Source organism: Scylla paramamosain, chromosome 2 (assembly GCF_035594125.1).
Source record: "Scylla paramamosain isolate STU-SP2022 chromosome 2, ASM3559412v1, whole genome shotgun sequence".
NCBI classification, from domain to species: Eukaryota; Metazoa; Arthropoda; class Malacostraca; order Decapoda; family Portunidae; genus Scylla; species Scylla paramamosain.
Window position 1 is genome coordinate 12677079 of NC_087152.1, and position 12922 is coordinate 12690000.

A 12922-nucleotide genomic window follows, 5' to 3' on the forward strand; every position below is an offset into this window, starting at 1 on the left:
CCTGTAATGGTTATGGTGGTGGTAGTGGTGATGATGATGATGATGATGATGATGATGATGATGATGATGATGGTAATGGTGATGTTATTAGTTGTAGTTATAATAGCATTAGTAGGAATGGGAACAGTTTTGTTATTGTTGTTGGTGGTGGTGGTGATATCACGGTGGTGGTGATGGTGGTGGTGGTGGTAATCTGTAACAGCGGCGGTGGTAAGCAAGGTAAGGGAAGAGGAGGAGAAGGTGGAGGGGGGGGAGGGGGAAAGGGCTGGACGGGAAGGAAGGGTCGGAACCGACAGGAGTTAGGGAGGAGGGAAGGAGGCAAGTAGGGGCAGGGCGGAATGGAGGGGGAGAGGAAGAACGGAGAGAAAGTGCCGCCATGTATATTAGTATAATGGAGGATCACCAGCATTCTTCTGTAATGACGCCTTGAGGGGCCTGCCTTGCTGCCCCGCCCCGCCCCGAGCCGACCCGCCCCGCCCCTCTGCCCCGCCCCTCTTTGCCCTGGCCAGCCCGTGTCCGTCCACCGTGCCCCATCAGCTCCGTGCCCCGCCCTTTTCCACCTGCCATGCCCCACTACCTCTGATCCCCGCCCCGCCCCGTGTCCGCCTGCCATGCCCCACCGGCAGTCCCATCCAGGCTGCTCCGCCCCGCCCCGCCCCTCCATGTGGCGCGCCGTGCCCCTCCAATCCGTGCAGCAGCCTCTCCTCTGCCGTGCTGCGCTCCACCTTGCTCTTGTTTCACCACGTTGCCCGTGCCGCTGTTGGTCTGCCGTGCTCCACCTCCCGTCAGTCCCTCGAACACCCCACCACTAGCTATGCTCCACTAGCCCCGTGCCACGACCCTATACTCACCCTGTCCTCCCCCTGTCCCCCTCACCTGTCCTAACCTGCTGTCCGTGCTCCTCGCCACGCCGCCCCCTATCCCCCGCCCCCTACCTCCCTGCTCCTCATGATTATGTACCCATCACTCACTACTCACCGGGAAGGCCATGTAGGGAAGGCGGTGGGCTCATGGCCGTGCTGGTGTACACACATACATACCTACAAGACGGCTGGGTGATGTACACATGGGAGTATTGCTCCAGTGTACTACGGAAGGTGTTCACAGGGATGTGGTGGTGAAGGAATGGTAATGACTTAGAACACTCGAGGTGAAGGTAATGGTGATGGGTGTTCGACTCTTGACCAGCAGGGGCACAGGAAACGCAGGTAACAGTGCAGGTGTTTATTCACAGAAGGTGTGAACAGAAGGCTGGAGGTAGGTGATCTCCCGGCGCCAGGCCGCGCACTTCAACTTAACACTTATGACTGAAGCCTAGCTCGTTCACTCATACACGTATTCATGCCTCACACAAGTCTCGCTCATTCACTCGTTCACACAACTAGCTAACAACCACACACCTCCCCCGAGACATAAGGAAGATTCCTTATCTTTGTTATGGCTACCGTAACACATGAAACAAAGTTACAATGATTGAAGTACAGAAAACACGGTACATATACACAAAACAAACACAGCGTACAATGAACACGTACGACTAATCGTAGGTGCTACGGTGCCACCGCACCTGCAGTCGTCTCGGCTCCCTACGCTGTCGGCTGCTTCGACGCTCTGGTTGCTCTCGGCCACGGTGTACCCCGTTACCCTGATGCTCCGGGCTGCCGGGATGGTGGTGTTCCTCGTGACCCTGATGCTGAAGCGCTGCACCGCCATGAGCGGTGTGCTGCTCGACAGGAAGGGGAGCAAGAGGTCTGTGTGGGCGTAGGTGTCTTCTATTACGCCACATCACGCGACCGCTGCCCATCTTGATGAGGTAGTCTCTCCTTCGCCCAACAGCCACGATGACACCCAGGCGATCCCAGAGGCCTGTCGTGTGATCTTGAACGTCGACGTGGCCACCGAGGTGCAGGAGAGGAAGAGTACGGGCGGACGCGTCGTGGCGAAGTTTCGCTTTCTTCCTCAGTCGCTCTGCCTTGGCGTCGCACTCATCAGCAGCGCGCTGCCACTGCTGAGCGTATGAGCGATGATGAGCCGGGACACAGGACCTCATAGGATGACCGAAGAGGACTTGTGCTGGTGATCGCCCTTCCGCCCTCGGAGTGTTGCGCAGTTCCAGCAACCCGCGAGCGAACGCATCCTCGTCCAGGTGTCCCTGCTGTGTGGTCGTGAGGATCAGCTTCTTCACGGACTTGACCGCTGCCTCGGCGTGACCATTGGAGCGTGGATAATGAGGTGAAGATACACGATGCTCCACCCCCCATCGAGCCAGGAAGCGCCGTACCGATGAAGAAGTGAACTGCGGTCCACCGTCAGTCCTCAGGAGAACAGGCACGCCCGTGTCGGCGAACACACCCCGAAGGACACGAACGAGCTGATCAGCCGATGCTGGACGTGAGCATGCAGACACGTGAGGCCACCCAGACAAGCGATCTACATACACGAGGTATGTACGGCCTGCTGCGTGGAAGTAGTCTGCAGAAACTGACTCAAACACCCTGCTGGGTGTGTCCGTGTCCTGCCAGAGAGGTTCGTTGGCTTGGCTTGGTAGGAGTGGACGGCATAGTGAGCATCCAGAAACGACGTTCTCAACGTCTCTGTCCATACCAGGCCAGTACACCGTTTGTCGGGCCCGTCGCTTGGTGCGCTCCATCCCCTGATGACTGTCATGGAGTCGCTCTAGTGTTTCTCGGCGGAGGCTGTGAGGAATAAGAAGCCTCGGCCCGTAAACCACCAGGTCGTCGTCTACGGCCAGCAGACTGCGCACCGGCCAGTACGTACGCAAGCGGTGATCGAGGTCGTGGCAATGATCAGGGAAGCCCTCGATGATGACGTTCTTGAGCAAGCAGTACTCCCCGTCTCTTGCTGCTGCGGCACGTACCATTTCCACAGTCTGATCCTGGAGTGGTGCTAAGCGGACGCCGTCCTCATTGGTGGCAGATAACGCTGAGATGACCGCTGAGTGGAGAGGGTCGAGGTCACCAGAAGTAGCAGCATCCTCTTCCTCCACTGGGTCCTGTACTGGAGCACGTGAGAGGGCGTCGGGCACACAGTGTGTCGATGTCGCGAAGGGTCGAGCGTCGTCTGTCAACTCGATGGCCATGGATCCACCAGCCATTGCACGTAAACCTTCCTTTGCTTCGAAGACGCTGGGAAAGGCCTTGATCACAGCAGCAGCGTGCCCCGCACGCTGCTGTGGCGTTGGGTCGTAGGAATGAGGCCAGCTGATCACTTCTGTGGGCGTAGATAGAGGTGGCTGCGAGGCGGTCGGGTACTTGATGGAGCTGTTGCCGGTGTGCTGTTCTTCCCTGCGTAGCGGTCGGATTTGAGCCGGAAAATCTTCGGGGAGGATTCCGAGAGCGATGGAATCGTACCAGCTAAGCAGCGCCCCCTTCACCTCCTTCACCACGCTCACAACAGTCTCAGCTTCCCTGTCGCCCAGTTGCAAGTGCGACGAGAAAGTTCCTACACAGGTGAGGGGGTGATTACCGGCAGCATAAAGTCCATCACCATCAGCGGGCGCCAAGCTGGAGGGCGGGATTCCAAGGAGTGTTGCCGTGTCGAGGCCAATAACGGTCGTTTCGGCCCCAGAGTCAGGAGTCCACGTAATCTTGTCTCTTCCAGCGGGATGTGTGGCGGTAATGAGCACCTGGGGCGCAGGTCGTGCCGTCACCGTCTTTGTGTATACGCCTGATAAGAGCTGGTATACACTGGCACTGGCTCCCCGCCTCGGGCCTGCACCGCGATGAGGAGAGACAGTTGAGGAACTCCTCGAAGCTCCTCGTCGTTTCCTCACTGTCTGCTGACATACACTCGCAAAATGCCCTCTTTTCCCGCAGTTACGACACACTTTATCTATTGCCTGGCATCCCCTTTTGTCACTGCGACAATCTTTGCCACAACGATAACAGCCCGTGGGGCTTGAGCCCCCGAAACTGCCCTTCCTGTAGTTCGAGACAGCGTTCACACCATGGCTCGAAGAGTGAGAGCCGCCCCTTAGTACTGCACTACACTGGTTAGCGCTCTCTGATGCTCTGCAAATATCTATGGCGTTTTCAAGGGTGAGTTTCTTGTTTTCCAGCATGCGTTTCAGAGCCACTTCGTCTCGTGTCCCAACGACAATTCTGTCACGCAGCTGATGGTTTATGCACTGGTCGCAAAAGTCACAGAAATTGGCGATTTCCTTAACAGCACATAAAAAGTCGTCAAAACCTTCTTGCGTTTCTTGCACGCGGGAGTAGAAGTCTCTTCTATCCATGATGATGTTGCGCTGGCTTCGCAGGTACTCACACATTGCATCGAGGATGGTTCTTAACTCCGCGTCTCTCGGTAAGCTTATCCCGTAGCGAAGTGTACGGGTCCACTCGTCGTCTAGGACAGCAGCGAGTGCCGCCCTCTGCTCAGCCAGGGAGAGACAGTCTATCCTGGCGAGGGTTACGTATCCTTCAAACTTATGGCGCCACGTGTCGAACTCACGTAAAGATGCTGACGCCGTTAAGTGAGGAATGATGGTGGCGGACGTCGGGAACCTCGCGCCCTGGGTAGACGTGCTGCGGGCTGTGGTTTCGCCTTCATTGCTCGCCGTGGTGCGACTGGGAGCTTGTGTCCCCACTCTCTCCAGCAGCTGGGTTAAACGCTCCTCGCGAGCCTGACTCTGCTCCGACTGTCGCGCTAGCAGAGCCTGACTCTGCTCCGACTGTCGCGCTAGCAGGGCAGCCAGCGCCTCCAACTGCTTCTCCATTCTGCGCCGTACCCACTGCAGCCTTGTCCTGATCCTACTCACTGCGCCATGTTCGACTCTTGACCAGCAGGGGCACAGGAAACGCAGGTAACAGTGCAGGTGTTTATTCACAGAAGGTGTGAACAGAAGGCTGGAGGTAGGTGATCTCCCGGCGCCAGGCCGCGCACTTCAACTTAACACTTATGACTGAAGCCTAGCTCGTTCACTCATACACGTATTCATGCCTCACACAAGTCTCGCTCATTCACTCGTTCACACAACTAGCTAACAACCACACAATGGGGGTAGTTGTAAAAACGGTGGTAATTCTGGTGGTGGTGGTGGTGGTGGTGGTGATAGTGACAATGATGTTGGTGATGGTGTAGGAAGGTTGCCTGTGTAATGATGGTGGTGGTGGTGGTGGTGGTGAAGGGAACATGGAAATGAAGGTATGGGTACCCTCCTGTCACTCTCCTCGCCATTATCCCAACCAAGAACCATCTACCTGACCCTCTCTCTCTCTCTCTCTCTCTCTCTCTCTCTCTCTCTCTCTCTCTCTCTCTCTCTCAGCTAGTTGTCCTAAATGTTTAAGTTATCATGAAACATTTACAGTCTGTCGTTCTCATAGTCATTACCAACACACACACACACACACACACACACACACACACACACACACACACACACACACACACACACACACACACACACACACACACACACACACACACACACACACACACACGGGTCAAGGAATCCACAATAAACAAAGGCAGGTGTAACAAAGGTCGCGCTCCAGGCTGTGTGTACTCTGTCCCTAATTCTCGTTACGCTTTGACCTTTGCCCCCAGGAACTTGGGAAGTGTAATAATGGTCCGGCAGATTGTTGTGATTTCTCCCCATCCTCCATTACAGTTACTAGTGCTGGGTGATGGGAGGAAGGGACAGGTTAGATAGATATTGGAGATGTTGTATTCTGTCATTAAAAAGAAAGGGTGTTAGAGTGGCCTGAAATGCTTCGTAGACTGTTGGTAGGAATTAGGAGCAAATGTGCTTTTGTATGTACGGATATTGGCAGTTTCATTGTCTTATTGCTTTTACGATGCAGAAATGTTGATGTGTTAAGTTCTAGATAGAAATGCTATTCTTAGTTTTGGTGTTTTTCGCGTGCGATGATGTGGAAGAAGTTAAACACAGATTTCCCTTTTCAGTACCGGACATTATTCGTTGTTTACCACTTCTACGATGCATGAATATTGATGTGTAGACGCTTCAGTTGTTAATTGTAATATATCACATCCAAGATAATACTGAAGGAGTCTATACAGTAGATCTTATAGAATAATCCGTTTTCACACCATATACTATTGATATGTTGAAATATAACATAAATCTTATTTTTGGGTGCAATGTACCTCGGCCACAGTAACGTTTGGGACTCGTTTTAGAAGCACTGAATTCACTTTACTTAACCCTCTGCCTTGAACAGCTCCCAGTTTTGCCTCTAACTCCATGTTATGTAATTGTGCATCGTAAGTACTGTGCTGTTGTGTCCTGTCCTTGCCATCACATCGCCTTTACTAGTGGTGAATAGTTCTCTTAATGTCGCTGGAGGTGCATTGGTACGTATGTGGAGTGTGATACAAACTCTTTCATTCTTTACCTCAGCACACGTACACACTCCACGTACACTGAAGCTTCCCGTGAACTCTATGGAGGCCACACATCTTGATATGATTTGTTCTTTCCTTACTACATTCTCTCTCTCTCTCTCTCTCTCTCTCTCTCTCTCTCTCTCTCTCTCTCTCTCTCTCTCTCTCTCTCTCTCTCTCTCTCTCTCTCTCTCTCTCTCTCTCTCTCTCTCTCTCTCTCTCTCTCACACACACACACACACACACACACACACACACACACACACACACACACACACACACACACACACACACACACACACACACACACACACACACACACACACACCACCTAATCCTGAGTGCTCACCTGCGCCCTTCCCTTAAAGCAAATACAGTACAGGTGTGTGGAGGAACGCTGGCGAATGGTTGCGAGCGGGGCAGGTGTGTAGAGGAGGTGGAGTGTGTTAGCTGTGATGGAGTGAGGCTGGAGTGGAGGCTGTGGAGGGAGGGAGGGTACGAGCCGATGGAGGGAGGGAGGGAGAGTAGATGGAGGCAGTCGAAGCCGTTACCCAAGCCCCGCTGGCTGGCTGGCTGGCTGGCTGGCTGAGGATGGTTAGTCTGAATGGCTGGCTGGCTGAAGATGGCTGGGCATAACTAGTTGGCTGCCTGATTGGCTGAGGATGGCTGAACATAACTGGCTGAGGGTGGCTGGGTATTATTAGTTGACTGTCTAAGAATGGTTGGGCATAACTGGCTCACTGGCGGAGAATGGTTCGGCATAACTGACTAACTAGCTGACTGGGTGAGGATGGTTTGGCATAGCTAGTCTGAGGATGGTTGGGCATAACTGGCTGACTGGCTGGTTTTCTGAGGATGGTTGGGCATAACTGTCTTACTGGTTGAAGATGGTTGGGCTTAGCTGACTGACTGGCTAAGAATGGTTGGGCATAGCTGGCTGACTGATTGACTGGTTGTGGATGGATGAGCATAACTTGCTTACTGTTTGACGATGGTTAGGCATAACTGACGGGGTAGCTAAGGGTGGTAGAGAGTAGCTACCTTACTCTTTGAAGGTGGTTGAGCATAACTGGCTTATTGATTGAAGATGGTCGGACATGACAGACTGACTGGCTGGGAATGTGTATGCCTGAATAGCTGACTGGCAGAGAGCAGCTGATTGGTTGAGAACGTTCAGGCATAACTGGCTGAGTGGCTGAGGATGGCTAGGTATAACTGACTGACTGGACAATTGGTGGAACAGACCTGAATAACTGAGTGGCAGACTAATAACTGTTAACTGGAGAAAAACGTGGAATGTTGATAACTGACGGAGGATGATGATGAGGAGGAGGAGGTGAAGGAAGAAAAGAGGTGAATAAGAGCAGGAGTAACAGGAGGAGGAGGAGGAGGAGGAGGAGGAGGTGGATGGTAAGGTTGGGTGGTGGCTGGCCGCGTGATCGACTGGGCGGCAGGTCGGCCTGGTGGTGTGGATGCCTAGCTCAAACCCTCTCAGGAATGTACGCTCCACTATTACCAAGCGGGGACCGTCGAGCGGACCCTGCCTCCTCCTCCTCCTCCTCCTCCTCCTCCTCCTCCTCTTACTACTCCTCCCCTTACTACTCCTCTTCTTCTCTCTCCTCTCTCCTCTCTCTCTCTCTCTCTCTCTCTCTCTCTCTCTCTCTCTCTCTCTCTCTCTCTCTCTCTCTCTCTCTCTCTCTCTCTCTCTCTCTCTCTCTCTCTCTCTCCGAAATTGTATGGTAAGACTGCAACGAAGTTGAACTGTCCTTGTCTGTGTGTGTGTGTGTGTGTGTGTGTGTGTGTGTTGGGTATGAAAGGCAGTTGTAAGAATGACCGCACGGCTGACGTTGTTGTTGTTGTTGTTGTTGTTGTTGTTGCTGTTGTTGTTTATGATGGTGGTAATAATGATAGTTGTACTTGCAGTGGAGATGGTGGTAGTAGTGGTGGTGGTGTTGGCGTTGAAAATAGTGATGCTGGTAGTGGTGGTGATGGTGGTGGTGATGTTCGTGGTGGTGTGGCAACGATGCGAATTGTTGCCACTCGCTGCGGTGGTCAGTAGGGTCGTCGCCGTCATCTTAGAGAGAGAGAGAGAGAGAGAGAGAGAGAGAGAGAGAGAGAGAGAGAGAGAGAGAGAGAGAGAGATGCTGTCTAGGATGCTTAAAACGTTCATTGATTAGTAAACGAGAGCACTTCAGTGGACCTACGCGCCACGTTTTCGATCTCCTTACATTAGTGTGTGTTTGTGTGTGTGTTCCAAGAAAGGCAATCAGTCTAGCCATGTGCAGGAAAAAGATTGCTATTTACTGTCCTGTTAAAATTTCTCGGTCTGCACCGCTCCCCAAGAATCTGGAGAAAAAAAATCTCTGTGAGGGATTTGAGAGTCAGGTGTTGCTGCTACCCCGTCCTCGTCTCCCTCTACTCCTTTCTCCTTCCCTTCACCTTTCTTCCTCTCTCTTTCGCCTCCCCTACACCTCTCCTCCCTTCCTCCTCCCCCTCCTTTCTTCCTCTTCCAAGCCACAAGTGGTGGTGTGCTGGAGGCGCAGAACAGATGGTGGTGACCGAGGTGGGTAGCCGGGGGGCACGTGATGGTGCCTACGGTAATGACAGGTGACGCAATAATAGTGACTCTTAGACCCTCGAAACGTGGTAACCTGGAGTTGTGTGGCGGTGGAGCCGTGGGACAGGTTATGGTGGTGGCCGTGGTGGTGAGGGTGGTGGGTTGGTGCGGCGCCGACCAAACAGTAGCACCACAACAGGATTATCGTAAACACTGGCGGTTGTGGTCAATAGTTTCATAATTTCATAAGCTTTCGCGATTCTCGTATATATTCGTAAAATATTTAAAACTTTGATCCGCTGACGACCATTTTTTTGTGTAGTTGTAAATTTTTATTTGTGTGTGTGTGTGTGTGTGTGTGTGTGTGTGTGTGTGTGTGTGTGTGTGTGTGTGTGTGTCTGTTTGTCTGAGTGTCGGGAAGCCAGTTTTAGCAGTGGTGGGGCAGGACCTGCAGCCAGACCAGCGAGGACCCTCGCCTCTGCTCTGCTGCTCGTCCCGGTGTGCAGAGTCAGTCATGAATTCGCCTCAAAGAAGCAGCAGGCGCCTTTCAGACGTTCCTTGGAGCTGCGATCCCTCCGTCAGAACACGTCATCTGAAGTTGAAAAGTTTGCAACATTTCCTGAATTTGCTTCTGAAGTTTATGTAGCATTTCCTTGTCAGCAAGATAGCGAGGACTTGGCTGTAAACGACCATGAACCTAACACAACTTTCTCTAGTTAATGATGAGTTTTCGATTTCAGGCAGAGGAAGGGCATGTGAGTGACAACGTATAACCTTGTACGTTGTGGGGCGCGGGCGGAGCGTGGAGGGTTGCCATGGTGACGGCGGGCGGGCGGGCGGTGTGTGGGACTTGGCCTCTGAGGAATTCACTGGCTCGGACAAAACGCTCAAGAATTCGTGGCATATTTCCTGGGCTGCGCCGCGAGCCGGATAGGCAGACAGCTGCGTGGGGCCGGCGGCATGGGCCGGCATTTTAATCTATGCGCCAAAATTCCGTAGAGCGATCATGACAGCTCAAGGTTTTCATTGTTGTAGGGGAGCCACGCCGTCTGTGTTGCGAGGGGCCGCCGGCAGGGTGTCTTATCCGAGGAGATATTAATATTGAGGTGGATAAAAAATGTGGTATTCTGATTTTCAGGTGTAAAAAAAATGTGCAATAGTTCGCTCGTGGATGATGGCAGCGTTCTGATGTTCACACTGACCCCAGCTTGGTCGTGGCGGGCTGTTTGGCCCCGCGCCCTGCAGCACGCGCGCCCCGCCGCACGCTCAGCCACGCTGTCCTCGCTCCGGAGGGTCCGACATGTAGACTTTGCAATCCAGACATCACCTTCCAATTGAATTAAATGAGTTGAAGTCAGGTGGGCGGGTCGGGAGACGGCGGGCATGCTGGAAAGACTCTGACCGTAGTAGGAACGTGGCCGGGGGCAGCCTCACTCGTGTGCCAGATGTCGCTAGATTCCTGCGGCCACACGCTCTCCCCCGAGGCCCCGATTGTCATAATGGATGCCCGAGGGGATTCAACACCCAACATTTGTGCAAGAAATACACCCCAGTGAGAGGGAGCGCTGGACGCGGGTTTTATCGCGGCGTGATGAAGATGAGCAGCGGGGAGGGCGGCGGCGGCGGCGGCGGCGGCGGTGGTGGTGGTGGCGGCGGCAGCGACTCGGGTAAGGTGGCCGTGCGCACCTTCATAACCCGGCCTGGTACACCACAGCCTCCACGGTGCAGCCCCCTCGCTCCCCCACCGCCTCAGAACAGAGCCTACATGCCCAGACGCTACACCCCAGACGGCAGGGCCTGGATGGATGGCCTCGAGTACTACCTCCTCCTCCGTGTCCAGCCCTACATGCCAGACCCGCCGCCTGCCGCTGCTGCTGCCGCCACCCAACCCCCACACCAGACCCGACTCAAGGCCACGGCTCACACCAGACTACACCACCACACCGCCCCTACGCAACCCTCAGCCTCTTCCCATAACTCGACCAGGCGACAAATTCTTTCACTACATCCATCTTCGACCTTGGACGAATACGAAAGATTTTAAAATGTATACAGTCTCTATTTATCTTTTTTTTTTTTTTTCGTATCCTGTGCTCAGCTTTTACACGAGCGCCTCCACCACCACCTAAGTACAGCACCACACCACCACCACCACCACCACCACCACCACCACACAAACCACCCGAGCAACCGTACCACACCGGTCACCTCCGCACCAAGAAATTATACAGGCTCCACTTGCTCCACACTCATGCCGAGGCACCACCGCCTGTATGCAAATTAAACATATGCCGCTGTCTGAAATGTATGAATAAAACGCGACGTAAACCACAACGTGTGTGTGTGTGTGTGTGTGTGTGTGTGTGTGTGTGTGTGTAGGGAGGGTCAGCATAGCAGGTGGATCCGTGTTATTAAAGCAAGGCAGGCTGAGGTCAGTGTTGTCAGCATGTCAGGTGGTATTTATGCAAACTATCAGGACTGAGGCTGTGGCGGGTCGTCACTATGTATACCACCGCACTGAGGCAGGTGGTATTTATGCACACTATCAACACTAAGGCAGGAGATATTGATGCAAAGGTAGGCAACGACAGGTGGCAGATATATGCAAACTATCACAGTCTTGCAAGATGTACGTATGCAAACTATCACACTGACAATTTATATCTATGCAAACCATCAGATGGGTACTGGTGCGCTTGTGCTGGGGCAGGTTGTGGGTTGTAGGCGTGCAGGGTACCGGGGCATGGCGGGTTGTATGTGTATAGAGTACGGCAGGTGCCTGTTTTCTCTCCACACAGGGGATGGACGCGAGCGACGAGCCTCTCCTGCAGTTCAAGTTCAGAGTTCAGTTCTACGTGGAGACTCACCTCTTACTTAGGTACGTGTGCCCCCGCGCTACACCTGCATGCCATCGTGCAGATGTAGTGACGCAGTGTTTGGCGTCACCTGTGTGTCGCCTTGATTGCCCTCCTCGCCAGCTATCCCCATTGTCATCCCCACGTGTACTCTATCCATTCTCCTGTATTGTCCTTATCATCATTTGTTCTCGCTTCTTTGTCCTCACCACCGGCCCTCATTGTCCCTCCCAGCAGATCATGTGCTCCTCGCCTTTCAACAAGTCCTCAAGTGTCCCCACTAATCTTGAACGTGCCCTAACCACCTTTTTTTTTTTTTCATTCTTTCTTTTCACATACCTTTTTGTGGCGCATTCGTTCCCTCAGTCCTCATTGGCCTCACTTACCGTCTTCCCCACAGGGACGGCCTCTCCCGTCTCCACTATTATCTACAGCTGCGAGAAAATGTGCTGCAGTATCATCAACCACTCAGCGATGAGGCCGCCTTCCTGCTGGCCTCACACGCTCTCCAGGCAGACCTCGGGGACTACAGCGAGGACCAGCACCATGGCCACTACTTTGACCCCGCCCTCTACTTCCCCTCCTGGGTGAGAATTGTTATGTACTGTACCTCCCGCTCCCCTCACTACCCAGTGCCCCTCCCGTGGATCAGTATGGTGGACTGGACTGGACCTGACTGGTGACATCTTGGTGATGTTTAAAGGTAGTTTTGCAACCGAGAAAGTTACTTATAGTCTTCATTACTCTTGGCATATCCGTGAGAGTAATGGCAAATACTGTGGGGAACCAAGTTGCCTCCTGCTGATACTTGTGGATGACGGGACGCTTCTTATGGTGCGAGTAACACTGATACTTTGGATATACCTGCGTATTTCAAGTGTACTGAGACTTGCAGTGGTTTCCATGACATCACACCCTGGAGACCATGACGCCAGCACAGACCACGACAGTCGCGCTTTAATGAAGGCTGCCTGTTCAGATTTGACAAGCGACAAATGGTATTCTTATACTGAGTCAGTAGAGGTGCGTTCCCAGACTGTAACTTTAAGTACTGAAATTAAATTTGACTATTAAAGCAGTTAGGAGGATGCACTTGCACAATGGGCTGTGGTATCGAGGCTAACCATCACACTGTGGAGAA

At 53.2% G+C, this 12922-nt stretch overlaps 1 protein-coding gene across 1 annotated transcript in view; it reads left to right on the forward strand.

Annotated features, from left to right (window-relative positions):
- LOC135110292 (protein expanded-like) overlaps positions 1–12922 on the forward strand; it is a 75110-nt gene that overhangs the window by 37225 nt on the left and 24963 nt on the right. Inside the window, 2 exon segments of the mRNA XM_064022476.1 lie at positions 11725–11804; positions 12182–12368. Coding sequence (XP_063878546.1) covers positions 11725–11804; positions 12182–12368 — 267 coding nt within the window.